At 46.3% G+C, this 17,106-nt stretch overlaps 2 protein-coding genes across 2 annotated transcripts; one reads left to right on the top strand and one right to left on the bottom strand.

The window, feature by feature from the left end:
• Positions 1-1,964: 1,964 nt before the first annotated feature.
• MCAT (malonyl-CoA-acyl carrier protein transacylase) lies at positions 1,965-4,280 on the bottom strand. The gene is made up of 4 exons (XM_005148188.3): positions 3,594-4,280; positions 3,371-3,458; positions 2,890-3,107; positions 1,965-2,664 (listed from the first exon to the last, which is right to left on the bottom strand). Exons 1-4 carry the CDS (start codon positions 4,038-4,040, stop codon positions 2,242-2,244), a joined length of 1,176 nt encoding a protein of 391 aa, XP_005148245.3. The 5' UTR covers positions 4,041-4,280; the 3' UTR covers positions 1,965-2,241.
• Positions 4,281-9,837: 5,557 nt separating this feature from the next.
• TSPO (translocator protein) lies at positions 9,838-13,882 on the top strand. The gene is made up of 3 exons (XM_005148185.4): positions 9,838-10,031; positions 13,103-13,241; positions 13,701-13,882. The coding sequence occupies exons 1-3, from the start codon at positions 9,844-9,846 to the stop codon at positions 13,875-13,877; spliced, it is 504 nt and encodes a 167-aa protein (XP_005148242.2). The 5' UTR covers positions 9,838-9,843; the 3' UTR covers positions 13,878-13,882.
• Positions 13,883-17,106: the final 3,224 nt, after the last annotated feature.

Here is a 17,106-nt window from a genome sequence, read left to right as displayed (position 1 = left end):
GCCGCTCGTACTCCAGCAGTTAGGCTGACAAATTCCTCTGGATTTTACTAATCGTTAATGTTTACACATGCCAAAAGTGGAATTTGTACTGTAAAGGTAGGCTCAGCTGCCAGTGTCAGGTCACAAAAATAACTGCTGAATAATACACTCTACTAAGTGATCATCATTTAATTGAGGCCAATATTTTTAATTCACTTTTCAGACATGTGAAATGATGAAATGATTAATACTGTAACTGGAAGTTATTCTGCATTTCATAATATATTACTGAAGGTGTGTGTAGTTATTTAAGTAACAATAGCCACGCAATAATAACCAATCTGTAATTCTATCTGTTAAACATATCATTAAAATACCAAAAATAAAACAGGAAAAAAGCTAGAGTTCAGTTGGAGCTCCTGGTCACACTTCAACACGCACCATGGAACCTCTTCTTGCTTGTTTGTTCATGATTCCCTACCAAATACCACCCTCTCCTGTTTCCTAAGCTTCTCTGTGCCTCTTGCAGACCAAGCAAGCTTATGTTTTTTACACACCCTGTGGGTATCTTTGCTCAGGCAGTGCCATGCTGTAGAATAACTGGACCTCTTTTAATAAACCAAAGATGGCTACAGAATCGAAACCCAAGAATGTGGTGTTAATGCCATTCTAAGTGTCCCCTCAAGCACTGTAGGCACTAGGGAAGGTGCTGGAGCTACTGTGTGCTCCCTCAGAGCTCACCAACTCTAGAACTCACCACCAGCCCTGACTCATCCAAGGACAGGCAGATCCCACAAAGAAACTGGACAGTTCTTCCTGGGAGGGCTCTGGAAAACCCACTCCTCTGCAGCTCATCACCTGCTTCCAGAAAACACCTGAGCTGGCAGAACGCAACCAAGAATATGGAGAGAACTGAAATACCAGCATTCAAACCCTCCTCCCCAGCACTCTTGTCACCACAGGGTTCACTCTGCACAAAGGTGCCTCCAAGATCTTTCTGCAAAGTTCCCAGCGCTGCTGTGTCCTGCTTCTGTCAAGAAAAGTCACCTAAAGGCTAATTCAGCCTTCGAAGCTCACCCAGGGACAGCAGCCCTGCACTTCTGCAAGGGGGTGGGGAGCTTCTCTTTCAGCAAAAGAAAAGCTTTCTTTCAGTTAAACGTTTCTTGTGTGACTTAGCACAACCAACACTGGACAGCTGGAGGGGAAATCAGTTCTGTTTATGTGTGGACTATAGGCCAGTGATCATAGAATCACCCAGGTTGGAAAACACCTTTAAGATCAAGTCCAACCATTACCTCAGCACTGCTAAGTCCACCATGGCACTGAGGGCCTCATCTACACAGGTTTTTGACTGCTTCCAGGAACAATGATTCCACCAGCTCCCTGTGCAGCCTCTTCAACAACTGATCACTTTCCTGGTGAAGGGATTGGTTTTAATACCCAGTCTAAACCTCAAATGGTACAGCTTGAGGCCATTACTTCTTGTTCTATCACTTGTTACTTGGGAGAACAGAATGATACCCTCCTCTCCCCATCCTCCTTTCAGGTAGTTGTAGAGAGAAATAATGTTCCCCTGAGCCTTCTCCAGACTAAACAATCCCTTCACCTCACAGCACTAAAAACACCAGGAGAAGCTCTAGAGTTCATTTATAGCTTAACATGAAGAAAATTGTGTTCCTCATAACATCTTCTGCCTGGCAAGAATTTTACAGGGATAAGAGTCCTGCAAACCAACTGAGGTACGAAACAGGAACATCAACGTACCAAAAGCTGTACCAACCAGATGGCTCCTCTCAACGCACCTCAAAGCCCAGCACAAAGCCCTCAGCAACCCGGGGCCAACAGGCTGGCTCTACCTTGTTTCCATGTGGATACAAGATACAGTAGTACACATTACGACATTCAACTTGAGTCCATTCCAGCACACACACACACACACACACACACACACCCCAGTTAAACAGGAAAAAGAGAGGGAAAACTGCTTGCAGGATTGAGGCCAAACAGGCAACTGTTTGGCATCTTTATTGGCAGTTCTGCAGTCCTGACACAGATGGAAGAGCCAGACTTTGCTCTCCCCTCCCACACCTGAGGCACACAAAGAAAGGAAAATGTTCATCTGGATTACATGCACAGTGCTCTTTTCATCACAGGAAGCTAAAAATGTTTAAGACCTCCTCTTCCGGGAGCACAATAAGTTTATCCTTTTAAAATTTAGGTAGAAAAAAACAAGTTGCATGGACTTTTTTCTCAACAGGTTACTTAGGTCTTTGCTGCTTCCTCATCTTCCAGAGCATCTACATGGCTATATTGTTTCCAGGCCTTTAAATTACACTTTTTGAGAACAGCTCCTAGTTGCTTCCCAGGCCCCACTTCGTATGTATAAGGGAATTCTGTTCCTTGCTGTCTTTCATACACAGCATGCATGGTCTGCTCCCACAGAACAGGTGAAACCACCTGCTTCACTAACAGCTTCCGAATGTGCTTTGAGTGCATGTACTTTTTGCCATCAACATTGGAATAGACACAGACCAGCGGTTTCTCAATCTCAATCGAGTTTAGGGCTTCGGCCAGTGGCTCTGCCGCTGGTTCCATAAGTCTGGTATGAAAAGCCCCACTGACCGGAAGCATTTTTGTACGTGTAAAATAGTATTTTCGGGCATTCTCCTGCAAAAACTCCAAAGCCTATAAGAGAGAGAGAGAAGTGAGAGTCTTGCACGACAAAGGTTCACCCAGTTCACCCCCACAAGAACCGCCTCACTGTGGCAAAGGGACTCCATTCCCTACCCGACAACCGAGGGCAAACTAAGGCCATACATAACTTCCACACAGAGGCACAAAGTGAAAGTTTTACGTAACAAAAGAGAAGCGTTAAACTCAGCTGAAGGGATAGTTACTCTGAAGCAATACCTGTAAGTGTCCTGCAATGACTCTGCTGTCTGGAAACAAATAGTTTGATATCTCACACACGGGGTTTTGTATCCCCATAGACTCGCAGTGTTTACGGGCTTCCAAGCAGGCAAATTTGTAATTTGCCTCTCGCCGACCGATAACGGAGAGCATTCCGCTGGGGACGGCTTCCGACGCCTTTTGCATGGCTTCGGCGCGCACTTTGACCGCGTACAGCGCTAAGGAGAGAAAGAGAGATGCTCGGTAAACAGGAGCCCCGGAAAGCCAACACCGCCTTGCATCTGCGGCGCAAGAAAGGGCGGCTGTTTACTCTTGTGAAACGTCAACGCTTTTAATGCTGTATTACACAGTGAACAGTGGAAGTAGAAAGTAAGATACAGCCTGTAATTAAAAACCAAAACCAAAAGCGCGAGGAACACGGTGGGAAAAGCACAGGGCAGAGGGGAGACCCTTATGGGGGTTCAGCACATTCCCCGGGCACCTTCGGCAAAGCCCATGGCTCCAGCGAAGACCAGCGCCGCGAACTCCCCCACGCTGTACCCCGCCGCCGCCACGCAGCTCGCCACCACCTGCACAGAGACAGACCCGAGGCCACACATCAGCCGGTGTCCCACTGCCCCTCGGGTGCCGCCGGGACCAGGCCTCGGCCTCCCCGCCATGGGGCCCGACTTCACCCTCCCCACTTCGCCCCGCCGCTCCCTCACTTCAGGCCGCTGGTGGTTGAGCTTCTCCACGGCGGCCAGGGAGGCGACGAACACGGCGGGCTGGCAGTGCCGGGTGCGGTCCAGCTCGTCCTGCGGCCCCTCCAGGCAGAGGGAGAGCAGGTCGTACCCCAGCACCTTCTCGGCCAGGCTGTACATGTCCCGCACGCCGGGGTACCGCAGCAGCCCGCGGCCCATCCCCACCCACTGGCTGCCCTGCCCGGGGAAGAGCAGCACCGTGCCCTCCCGGGGGGAACGCCGCTCCTGCCTCGCCGCCGCCGCCGCGTCCGGCTCCTCGCCCCCCACCGAGCTCTGCAGCAGGTCGCTCAGGGTCGCCGCCCGGTGCCCACCGCCGGGCCGGGAGCTGCCCCGCCGCCGCGGTACGGCGCGGAGGCCGCCGCGCCCTCTGCAGCCACCAAGCCGCCATGTCGCCGCGGCCCAGCTGCCCATGGCCTCCGCCCGCCCGCCTGCGCCGCCGCGCCCCGCGTTGCCACGGGAACCGGGCGGCCCCCGCCGGCAACCGCCCTCCCGCCGGGCGCCGGGAAGGAGCAAAGGGAGAGAGGGAGGGAGGCAGCCCCGGCGCTCGCCGCCCTAAGCCCGGCCTGGGCCGCAGCCCACCACACGGCACTACCGCTCCTCCCGCCCTGCGCCGGGGGAAGGCCGCTCCTCGGGGCGGGCGCAGCCGGTAGGAGGGGCGCGGGCGGGCGGAGGGCGGCACCGCCGCCTCACGGTGTAGGAGGAGCGAGAGCGGTGGGAGAGCGGGCATGGATGTGATGGCGGCCTCACTGTGGGGCTGAGCATGGAGGAGACGGTGGAGGGGCCGCTGTGGAGGCCGGAGGGACCCCACGGGCAGGACGGGCCGGGGACCGCCCGTCGCGGTTCTGCCTGCGGAGTGAAACAAGGGGAACACAAAATCACGGAATATATAAACCTTTAGAATTAGTTTTAAGCAATGTTAAGTTCAATGGGTTTGTAACAGTAGCAGTGGGAAATTACTGAGGTGCATAATACATAGGAAAAATAGAGTACAGATAGAGAACATACTGGCACAAGATAAATCGTTATAATTGATGTAGTCTTAAGAAAAACAGTCTAGAAAAACAGGATGCAGCGATAAGGAGTATCTGGGAATAGCAGGTGTCCAGGATAGGCTGTGGGTAAACTAACTGATAAGTAGGAGGATAGGAGGGTTATTGTGTCTCTGGTGCTAACGAACCAATTAAACTGGTACAAGCATCTACTGCGCGTGCTTCAAAGGCTGCCAGAAGTGATGAAGATTGTTGGAAGAAGTAAAGGACCCTCAGAGACCACCACCACAGTTCTGTACGCATGCGGGGAGCTTTCTGGAAAGTGATGTAATCCATACGTAACCTCATGAATATGTATGTATGCCCAGGGACTATATAAGGATGGCTTGTGTAGCAATAGGGAGACACACGTTAGAAGGAGTTACCCCCGTGTCTCCCGGCCCCGCAATAAAGAATACCTGCTTGTCAGCTTGAAACTTTGTTGGCAAGTTTGTCCCTGGAGTTTTCTCCGCATCAGGAGCTCACCGGTCAGGTACCGCTGTCCAGCTGTGCAGCCAACCGGTCACAGGTGTCGGGTGAACCCGCTGCCAGGGCCTTTAGGAGTCCTTCTCTGCCTCCTCACACGGCCCACTGCGCCTGGCAATGATCAGTTCAGGCCACTCTTAACCTGACGGTGTTTTCTTTCGAGGGTCTCTGCAATTGGCTTTTAATTTGACATCTTTTGAAGGGCAAAAGGTCTTTTTTCCTTCTGAGTTTTCAAGTAGTGCTTATAAATCACACAAAATGCACTTTACTAATTCGAGCATTCAGTGGCAAGATCATAAAAAGGTGAAAGTTGCCATGCTAAAGTTGCAGTTGTGCAAGGACTTTGCATAACTTAAGGTTATGAAACAGTGTCTAGCTGGCAGTCAGACCTCATGGGGCAGTTCAGTGTAACTTGGGAGAAGGAAGATGGGTCAGAACAGCATGAAGTTCTGTTGAGTTTTAATTCAGATCCATTCAGAAGGATCCCAGTGAGCAGATTCACTCACTTTCCTAATCCCTGTTCTGTGCTGCTTTGTAAGAGGATTCCCCCCATTTCTGTAAGCCTCCAAGGTACAAGAGCTGGAAAAACCATTGACTTTCTCTGGTAAGCTGAACTATGCGGGCAGCAATACGGGATATACATATCACCTATATCACCACATCACACTCTGTGCCTGCCTCTACCAACAGTGCAAGCAGCAGTACCGCTTGTGCCCTCACTATACTGCTTAAACTGACTGAACTCAGAGTAGGGCTAAACAGAAAATGGGCAGGATGATGAACAAAGCGTTGCAGGGCAGAGATAAGAAGTGGAAACAGAAATAAACAAGTGTGTGTGGAAGGAAAGATTTCTAACTATGGTGGTTCTCAGAGGCAGTATCTGGTGGGCACACACTGCAGGTACCACCATAGACATGCGTGTTTCTTCAGGATGAAAATCAGGGTGCCAGAATATTGCACAACCAGATCTTGCCCTGAAGTAGAGCTGAGGAAAATAGCAATTATTTCTAGGTTGTGTAATTCACCTGTAGCCAGAGGGGCTGTGTTAGCAAACCTGTGCTGTGTAAGTTATCACCAAGTAATTTTGGGGTTATCAGCTGTACCCTAAAAGGATAAGAGCTGATAATTCTTTATATACTCTGTGATTACTTTCACAGAGGTCTGTGCTGCATAGCTAACCAAACTCACACTGCAGCAGCGGCTCAGTGCACAGGTTCTCCAGTGCATCTTTGCCTTTTACTTATGCTCGTGTTAAAGACCTACACCAGGTAAGCAGAGCAAGATGGACATGGCTTCTTCCACAATCAACTAGTGCTGCTCCCTGAGTCAGCTACTGCTTTTTATGGGAAATTGACATCAGTATTTAATTTCTTGTGGATTAAAATAATCAGCTGCCACTGCTGATGGACAGATGTGGTCTACCCTACAGGCATGTTCTGATCTTGCTGCATGTTCCTTCTTTTCTCTGTCTCATTGGTATTACGCAAGAGAGAGTATTTTGGAAGAAGAGAGCTTGAGAAGTAATGAGAAATACTGTTGGAAAACATAGTATATAATTAGGAGTAAGAGTAGTCAAAAGACTGGGACACCAACACTCAATTCCAGCCACTATGTTCAATCTCTTCTTTTACTTCCCCTTTCCTCTTTACGCATGGCTGCACTTTCCCCAGTTCTTTGTGCCTTCCCCATTGCTGTTTGCCTGCCTGATTTTCTTTCTCATGTTGCTTAAGAGCTTTCAGTGTTGTTCCTCTGACATGCAGACAGACTATGGGGTTTGTCCTGCAAAAATAAATAATATAGCAACATCATTTATTCACCAGTAACTGCAGCAGAGAAGTACTTTTCCAATTTGATAGCATTTAGCACTTTCAGCTTGCAGAACACTTTCAGACTCTTCCCTGGGGAGAAGCTGACAGAACCACTGACAAAGTGCAGTAGCTTAATGCCTGCAGGAAGCCACCCTGGTATTGTTAGAGGCAAATAAAGCATAAACCCCTTTGGGTCCTTGCTTATCACTTTAAAAATTTGTTGTGGTTTAAACCAAACCCACACAGTTTGTTCACTCACTCCCCCCCTTGCTCCCCCAACTCCCGGAGAGTTAGGAAGGAGAATCCAAAGAATGTAGCCCCCACCGATTGAGATAAGCACAGTTTAATGGCTAAGGCATAACACAAATCATTGCTGCCGTTACTACTACAAATAATAATGATAAAGCCAATAACAAGTGAAGAGAATACAACACCTCACCAGCCACCGACCCATAACTCACCCCACCCTGCCCGACCGAGCACCGACCGATACCTCCTCCATCCCCCCAGAGCTCCAGCCCTTCCGGGTCTCTCCCGGTTACCTCCTGGGTATGACGTGCTATGGTATGGAATACCTCTTTGGCTAGCCTGGGTCAGGTGTCCTGTCTCTACTTCCTCCCGGCTTCCCCTCCTCCCTGGCAGAGCATGAGCTCAGAAAAGGCCTTGAACAAACCAAACACCGGAGCAGTAACTCAATACATACTTGCTATCAGCAACCGTTCCCAGCCCGAAAGTCAAAACACAGCACTGCACCAGCTAGCAAGAAGGGGAAAAATGACTGCTACTGCTCAAACCAGGACAAAATTATATTGGCATTTGACAGCTATGCTGGAGCTGCACAGGCGACCAGCACTTTGCAGCATGTGTAGAGAACCAAACCTAATGTTCTCCCTGTAGGCAAAGCAAGACCAGCAAGGTTAGGAATTAATGAGATCTTAGTAACTTTAAATTTCTAACTTAACCTCCTTATCTGAAGGCAACCAAAGAGAATTATTGTGCTGGAGCTCTTTTCCCATTGCATCTTGTTGCTCCTGCACATAGCAATTCCTTCACATCCTAGTCAGAGCAGAGCCTTTCATGCTGTCAATACAGGTGACAAGTAGTGTGTGCCACAGCTGACAGCCTGCTCCCTCAGGAGGGTAGCACTACAGATTTAGGCCAGGAGAAAGAACATTTAAGATGCTCCCTGGTAAATAGTAAGCAGAATCCATATGGCAGCAGTAACAACAGCAATGGGCTCTTCCCTACTTAGCTTTTTTACTTGTTTGTTCTTTTGTTCTGTTTTTGACTTTGACTGTTGTCCTGCTTTGATTTTTTTGTGTGCATTCCTATTCCTTGCCCTCCTATGACTCTCCCTTAAGGCATGCCCACAGCCCAGCAGCCTACACACACTTTCTTGCTTACTCCTTGCAAGCTTTTTAATCCTGCATGCTTTACCAGTCCCTCCATGCTGGTTTGCCTCAAAATTCTGCTTTGCTTCTATCACCAGGATTTTTCATGATTCCGTGTAACAGAATTACAGAATGGATTGGAAGGGACCTTGAAGATCATCCAGTTCCAACCCCCTGCCATGGGCAAGGACAGCTTCCACTAGACCAGGTTCCTCAGAGCACCCTGGCCTTGAACACTGCAGCAGCAGAACTGTGACAGTGCAACGTCATCTGTGAGCCATTTCCTTTCTGTTTAAGGACACCTGTTACAAGGGGGATTTCTTCTTCCCACTTCCTGCCTCCTCATCCCAACAGTCAGAACTACAGCAATAAAAACGTTTAAATGTAGGCCAAGAGAACAGCCAGGTCAATACAGCACTTTTCTTTGATGAGCATGTGAAATACTGGTTGTTCCAAAACTTGTTTTCTCTTTTGGGACTTCCACAGTTGCCCTCTCCCCACTGCTGCAATCTCTCCCCCTCCCCCAGGACACAAGAACAGGAATTGGGTGTATTTGCCTACTGTATACTTGAAAAAATAACGCATTGCATTTTGGTTCTGCCTTTTTTTTATCATGCCCCTAATCTGTTTGTATTTTAGCAAGCTAAGCACTGCTTTTCTGTAGCATTTGGCTTTTGGCCAGAAAATCTGCAATGAAGCTTTTTCCTGTTTCCTTGCTTACATTTTTTACTGCTGCCTGTACTCTAAACCAGCAAGTCCTACCAGAGCAAGGCATGATTTGGTTTTATTTCTGTGGGCAAGTTGAATGCAGCACAATTCATGGGCTTGGCAGCTAAGATTGCTGCAAGTGACTGGATGATTCCACCAGCCATCTCCTTCCTTGTTTAGCAAAACATCATTTAAGTACTTACCTTTTCCTTGTCCTCCCTGCTGTTTATTTTCAGAGTCAGCTTCTCAAGTGTCTGCCACTAATTCACATCACTTTTACCAGCATTGAGCATTCTCAGCACCTTTTTGAGGCTAAAAATGAAGCACAGCAGATACAATTATTTTTGTTGAGCACAGGAAAACACACACTATTTTCTTACTCTTGACAGTACGATCTCATTGAGTGAATGGGCTTTTTGGTGAATACAGGAATACAAAGGAATTCTTAGTGTGTATTTTTTTCCCCAAGTGTAGTTCATATGATATCAAAATGGGTAAAGATATTTATGCAGATAAAATTCAGTAATCATACTGCACAAAGCTGAGAGGGAAGTAAAGGCCTCACTTACCACCACCAAGTAATAGGCTCCTTTATGGGAGTGAGTATTGTCCAGCGGACCTGGTACAAGATCCATTCATTTCAGTTGCCATCATTCCCAGTGACAAGCTCAGGCTGCGGTTCACATACATAATGGACATGTAGAAATGCTAGAAATGGACATGTTTTGTAGTTGCATTTTAAAATCGCTCTGCCAATCCACATGTTCGTGTCTGTTCCAGATTCACCGTTCCGATGGACGTGGTGTCAGCCTGGGCCCCCGCAGTGGGTTTCACACTCCTGCCCCCTGCAGGAAGGTTCTTAGGAAGCGCTCTAACCAGAAAGCAATTGACGGTGTGGTACGAATCTCTGCAGAAGCCATCCTGGTGCCCACCTGATTGGGCGTTTGCTCCTGTTTGGGGAGCTATCTATACATCGATGGGGTATGTTTTTCACATTGTATTCAGGCATTTACCTGATATCAAAGTTGCTTATTGTATAATGCTGTACCAAAGAATTATGATTGTGTTCCCGTGGCTGTAAGTTCATAAGAAACTGTGTCAAGCTGCCTGTTTAACAGGTAGAGACATGCTTTGGGAGTTGTGTGTGGGTTTGATAGGACATCTTGTATGCACAAGTATCCACATCAAAAGCAGGAGTTTGAAAAGCTGCCATTAACTTGCTTTCCTCATTCATCCTGAGGGGAATATCTGCCAAGCTGTCAATGATGGAGTAAAGCAGCACTGGGAGTTCTTCTATGCATGTCCTTCAGGAGTTTCAGGAAAATGATACTAAAAGAAAGGGGGGAGGGAGAGAATTAGGATAGAACTGTTCTAACAGAGCGCAATTAAAAGAAACTAAAATCAAAACATATGTGTTAAACATTAAATGTTTGAAACATCTACTGACTCCTTATTTAACAGCAGAGCAATTCCTGTCAAATGAACAAGGAATGACACAGCTAAACACCATCCCCAAAGGACCTTGAAAGTTTAATAATACTGTATTTTGGCAGCTGTTACCTTTAATAAGCTGTGGTAAAAATATTTATAGAGGTAGTAGGATGTCTCAGGAGACTGGGTGGTTTTGATACTTCTCACAGACTGCTTTAGAAGCTGTCCACCCAACACTGCATGCTTTTATGTTAACTCTGGTGAGCTGTGCCACAGAGGAGAGGGTGCACTCTGCTCCTAGAGCCTCAGTAGAGGTCAGTGCAGCCCCCAAGCACAAAGGGATGCTTTGTCTTTCTTCTGCAGTTGGTCATTAAGAACTAGTTACACGGCAAGATCAATCATGCTTTTTCTCAGTTATCAAATACACCTTGTTGCTAATGCAACAGTAATAGTTTTTAGGTTGCAATATGCCTTTTATGGCTTAATCCCTCCCATCTCCCATTAGTTTCATCCATCACAACAGTACATTTTAAGTGCTGTGTATATAGCACTGACTTAACTATATGAAGTTTCAGATCTTTTCCAAGTGAACATTGCGTAAGTCATTCTGCAGGTTATCTTAAATACCACACTACTTGTTGCAAAATACAGCAGTGATGCAGTGTCTGAAACTGTATCTGAATGCTAAATTGGCTCTCACACATTTGCTCATTTGATTTGCTTTCCAGAAAAGCTTTGTCATTTTTATAGCCTCATGTACTGTCCCTCCTTTCCCATCAGTATTCTCTTTACTTTCTCTGCAGTGTGTACTTTTAAAAAGTGCTGTTCTACTCTCGTATATTCCAAGAGTTATTAGCATTTGAATCAGATCATTATTGTCCTGAGAGTTAAAGAATGCCTGATCAAAGGGACAAGAGCTGAGTGGCTTTCCTGTGAAGCCATTCCTTCAAGTTGTGACAGTTTATCACATACTTTGATACTATCGGAATCTGTATATTCAGAGGTGGATGCTCCTGATTATGTACATCAGTGAAAAGATCATACTTACTACCACACCTTTTCTTCTGTAATTCATCATGTGCATGCCTTCCTTGACTGATCAAGACATCTGGTTCCTTTAGAATATCTTGAATACATTAAGAGCAAGAAGTAGCTAAAAGGAGGAGTTAATAAGCTTACAAGCCTTCCTCAAGATTTAACTTTAGATTTGTATGTTGTGATATTGGTCTGAATTTGAAGTTAGATTATGAACAACTCTAAGCCCACACTGTGGCTCTGTAAATAACTTAGGAACAGATTCGGGTCTTAATGCCTTTTACCTCACCCTGCTCCCCCTTTCCTCTTTCTAACACTGCAGTCAAACTGCTGGGATTTCAGAGCAGTTTGAAAATAGAGTTCAGCCCCTATGAAAGTAATGTCCAGGAAGCAAGCTTGTGTCACTAACTGGGTTAAACAGGAAAACATAAATCCTTGTGTGACCTACAAATGAATCCTATGGATGTTTGTCTGCTCCTAGAAACCGTAATGCTTAAAAGTTGGTCTCCAGCTTTGCTCCGCTGCCAGCAGAGATACACAGGAGCCCCCTGCTGTCCAGCCTTGTGTACAGCCCAGTTCACATCCAGCCGGGATAGAAATCTGTCTACTCTTACCTAAGACAGGGGTGTAATTCCAGATGTTGGCATTTCATCCAGGGCATTCTACTGTGGTCACCTGGGATGGCTATGCAGTCATCTGGATTGAAATCCAGCTGATGACTAATCAAACAAGAGCAAAAGAGTTGTAGGTGATCAATGCTCCTTCTAATCAGGCTTCTTCAGTGCAAAAACCAAATCTTATATTAGTACATCTCCCAGACCCTGAGAATTCCTGTCTTTAGCAACTTACATTCTGGGATCCTCCAGCAAACCAATCTTCTGTAGCATTAAGAAGATCTGTTCAAAATCTTCGGAATGTTTTTGGAAGATCTTTCAGCAGCTGGGATCCTGCAGACAGGAAGGGTGCTGGGTGCTCCTTCTGGTTGAGTCTTTCCACAGAACTCCTAAACATCTTTGTTCTCCCCATCTTCATCTCCCTTCCTTTTGAAAAGTGGCTATATGGTTCCTCCTGCTCTAACACCATACATCCTCACCCTCACTAGTGCTTTGGGATGCCACTCAGTTCCTGCTTCTCTTGTGTTCATTTCATCCACTTAAACAATGGGTTGTGTTGGGAATGGGTTGTGTTGGGTTTGGGTTTTTTTAAATGTATTTTTAAAGCACCATCTCCCAGTACCAAAATTAACAGTTTCTTCACTATTTAGAGACTTATCCTTTAGCCTTGCATCTTGGACTTGCTTCCATTTCAGCATGGCATCCTCTTTTAAGACTGAAACACAGGAGATCATCTGCTGCTCTGCACCTAGAAATGAGTACTCTGGCAGGATAGGGAATTAATCTCTCTCTATTGCTGTCCACAGCAGGTGATCAACCCTGTGCTATCAGTTACTCTGCCAAGTAGTGCCTGGATGTCTACTTTTTCAAATCAACCTAGACCCTAGCACTAAAGTTGCTTCATTTGATCAAGAATGTGTGGTTGCTTTCTAACCGGTGTGCTGAGTTACAGCTTCCATTTGCTTTCTCCAGATACGGCTCCTACCTGGTGTGGAAGGAACTGGGGGGCTTCAACAAGAAGTCGGTGATTCCTCTGGGTCTGTATGCAGGGCAGCTGGCATTAAACTGCTCATGGACTCCAATATTTTTTAGAGCTCGCAAAATGGGATGGGTAAGTGGAAAAGTTAGTTTCTTAATCATAGACTTCTGCAGTCACTGGCAAGGTGCTGAGTTGAAAGCTTAATGTTACAATCATTGCTCCCTGAAAATGAGCCTTCATTCACACCACATCTCTTCAGGCTGCATCTGTGACGTGAAAAGACTGGACTCGTTTACTTAGCTAAGTGACTTGCTCAAAGTTACACTGGGTTTGTAGTGAATGAAACAAAAAAAGAAGGTATGGGCGAGTCAGATTTTATTCTCCCTCTCTTGCTCTCAGCAGCAACACCCTTTGTTGTGACTGTTGCATTGTTTTATGAGTCAAACTGACTTATAATTCAGCAGAAATCTCTCCTTTTTGTTGCTGCCTGGTTTTCTGAGAAGGAATTAACAAGTGTCAGAGTGAAAGAGGCACACAAGTCAAGAAAACTCATCAAGCAAACCCAACGCTGACCACCTTCCTGTGTTTCAGGGGTTGGTGATTCTCCTGCTTGTGACTGCTACGGCGACAGCTGCAACTGTTTCCTGGTATAAAGTCAACAAAACAGCAGCTTATTTGATGATTCCTTATCTAGCTTGGCTAACCCTGGTTTCTGCACTCAACTATTGTGTCTGGAAGCACAATCGTGACAAGAAGCAATCCAAATAAACAGTTCTCAGCCAAACAGATATTCTTTTCGCCCAAAAGAATTTTCTAAATAAAGTCATGCCTTACTTTATTTTTAGCTGAATTACCTCTACTATTACAAGCTGACAAAGCAGCACTCGTTTAAAGCAATTATGCCTTTACTAGGCAAGTCACAAAGGGCTGTATCCCTGACTGGGTTTTCAATCAGTACTACCTGTTAGTTTGCTATAAAAGCACTAGTTTTCTATATAGTACAGCATTATAGTTGTCGTGGTTTAAACCAAATCCGCACAGTTCGTTCACTCACTCCCCCCCTTGCTCCCCGAACTCCCGGAGAGTTAGGAAGGAGAATCCAAAGAATGTAGCCCCCATGGATTGAGATAAGCACAGTTTAATGGCTAAGGCACAACACAAATCACTGCTGCCATCACTGCTACAAACAATAATGATAAAGCCAATAACAAGTGAAGAGAATACAACACCTCACCAGCCACCAACCCATAACTTACCCCACCCTGCCTGACCGAGCACCGACCGATACCTCCTCCATCCCCACAGAGCTCCAGCCCTTCCAGGTCTCTCCCGGTTACCTCCTGGCCATGACGTGCTATGGTATGGAATACCTCTTTGGCTAGCCTGGGTCAGGTGTTCTGTCTCTCCTTCCTCCGCCTCCCCTCCTCCTTGGCAGAGCATGAGCTCAGAAAAGGCCTTGAACAAACAAAACACCTGAACAGTAACTCAAAACCTGTTTGCTATCAGCAATCATTCTCAGCCCGAAAGTCAAACCACAGCACTGCACCAGCTAGCAAGAAGGAGAAAAATGACTGCTACTGCTCAAACCAGGACATTATCCACCCCTTATTCCATACCATAGCATGTCACACCCAGGATGTAACCGGGAGAGACCTGGAAGGGCTGGAGCTCTGGGGGGATGGAAGAGGTATCGGTCGGTGCTCGGACGGGCAGGGTGGGGTGAGTTATGGGTCAGTGGCTGGTGAGGTGTTGTATTCTCTTCATTTGTTATTGGCTTTATCATTATTGTTTGTAGTAGTAGTGGCAGTAGTGATTTGTGTTATACCTTAGCTATTAAACTGTGCTTATCTCAACCCGTGGGGGCTACATTATTTGGATTCTTCTTCCCAACTCTCCAGGGGTCAGGGGAGCAAGGGGGGGAGGCATGAAAGAGCTGTGTGTGGACTTGGTTTAAACCACGACAACAGTTTATATGACAACAGCATTCTGTTACAAGAAATAAGCATGAACTCCAACTTTGTGATGTCCAGAGGAAGAAATCCAGCCATATATTAACACAGTTTCCAGAAAGCTGCTCCTAACAGTGACAGATACTACTGTGGTCTGAATCAACAGTGACAGGCATGACTGTGGTCTGAATCTTTCATGTTTACCACTAGACACAGTGCTTTAGTGCTGTGATGTGTCCCACTACAGCTGCCAGATTTCCCTTCTGGTTACTGGAAATGTTTAAGATGAGATCTTTTTCACATTTTGTGCCTTTTCACTTTGAAGCACTGTACAATTTAGTGTTGGCTGAATGTATTAAAGTACATGTAAGCTTACTAACCTTACTCCTGTTTTTATTGTTTTAAAATGGCTTTGAGCAGAAAAACACCTTAAAGCAAGAAGATGCTCTAGCCTTAAAGACAGTTCCTTCATCACTCCTCACCCCTGTGATGGGCAAGACAAAACAGGAAATTCAGAGCATCAGGGCAGAAACTGAGAGAGACGAAATATTCAGCAGACCCCTGCACATACCTCTGAGGCATCACCAGCAGCTCTGGCCCAACAGCACTAACATACTCCACCTGGACCCTCAAAGGGATGCCAGTTCACTACTAGCCCCTAACAGGGGAGCTAGCTGCTGGGCCACTGGTGCATCTGCTGCCCAGCAGGGCAGTACTGGCATCATGGCTATTCATGTCTCCTACCAGCACCTTCTTGCTTCAGCTGCTCAGAAACAGAAACCAGGGTTTCTCCTCTTTGAGGTTATGGCTGCGGACAGGAAGATCTGGGATGCTTAGTTCAACCAGTTGCTTTCTATAAGAAAAAGATCTGTTCTGTCCAGGAGCACAACAGACTGTTTTTGCCCACAGCTTCTGGTCCCATTACACAAATCTCACTACTTTCTAGATGTCATTCTTCTCATTTGCTAAATGTGACATCACTTTCCCTTTGTGATGAGGGAAACATCCTCCCTTAGATCCCCAAGCACTTCATGTTTTCAGGTACTTTGTAGGCAGGAAGTGTCTTTTGCTCTCCCACAAGAGCAAATTCATTCCATGAGCAGCACTGCATGCCTCCTATGTCCATTCTCCAGTACCCATTACTATCTATCAGAAGTAGTCACACCATCTGTGTTAAGCACTTCATGTTTTCTTTACTCACACTTAAGTAAGGAGTCCAAAAAAGTTCTGACTCACAAGCTGGAGACTGACAGAGCTGTCAGCACTATTCCTGGCTGAGGAATCCCCTCTCCCTTTGCCCACCTGGGCAGGCTGAATGTTCCTAAGATAAAGATGGTTTATTTCTCAAGCCTGTGTTCCAGTCAGTGGAAAAAAGTAGTTTCTGCAGCCCAGCCTGAAATAGCTTAAAATACCCCTCTCCCTTCTTGATCATGAGGGATAATGTTGCGTATTTGCAAGGCCTGGATCAACGTTCAGAACATTGGTACAATTCCATAACTGTACTTTGCCCTCAAACAGATCCCGATTGCTGCAAACTAACTTAAAAAATACTACCCACATAACACACTTCATGAGGGGCAGAGTACTTTTTGCAACTTGTACATATACACAAAGCAAGATAAATACAGCCTAAACTGCTAAATTTCAGCCAGTTAACCCTGATTTGAGGAGAGAGATTAGGAATGATTCATTTCAAACTGACACCCCAGTCCCAAATACCTCTATCTTAAGCCCTACACCTTGAAGTCCAAAGACTGCTGGGGCTCCTAGCAGAGTTTTCCAGATCCCTTTAATTCCTTCAGGCCTCTTCTGCATTCCTGTGCTGCTCTAGACACTGCATCCCTCTCATTTCCTGCCTCACCCCTTCCCAAAACCCTAGTTTCTTTAAGGGGCAGGCTAAGGATGACAGCCAGCAGCACAAGGCTGTCACAGCAGTATTCTGTGCCCTTTTTTTTGGTAAGAAAAATGGAAAGAGTCATCAAACCTTAAATTCCCTTACCCTAGAGTTCATTGCACTGAAAAACTATTTTTCCATCATAATATTTTAG

Source organism: Melopsittacus undulatus, chromosome 5 (assembly GCF_012275295.1).
Source record: "Melopsittacus undulatus isolate bMelUnd1 chromosome 5, bMelUnd1.mat.Z, whole genome shotgun sequence".
NCBI lineage: Eukaryota > Metazoa > Chordata > Aves > Psittaciformes > Psittaculidae > Melopsittacus > Melopsittacus undulatus.
Note: the sequence above shows the minus strand (reverse complement) of the source record. Positions and strands in the feature narration are given on the sequence as shown.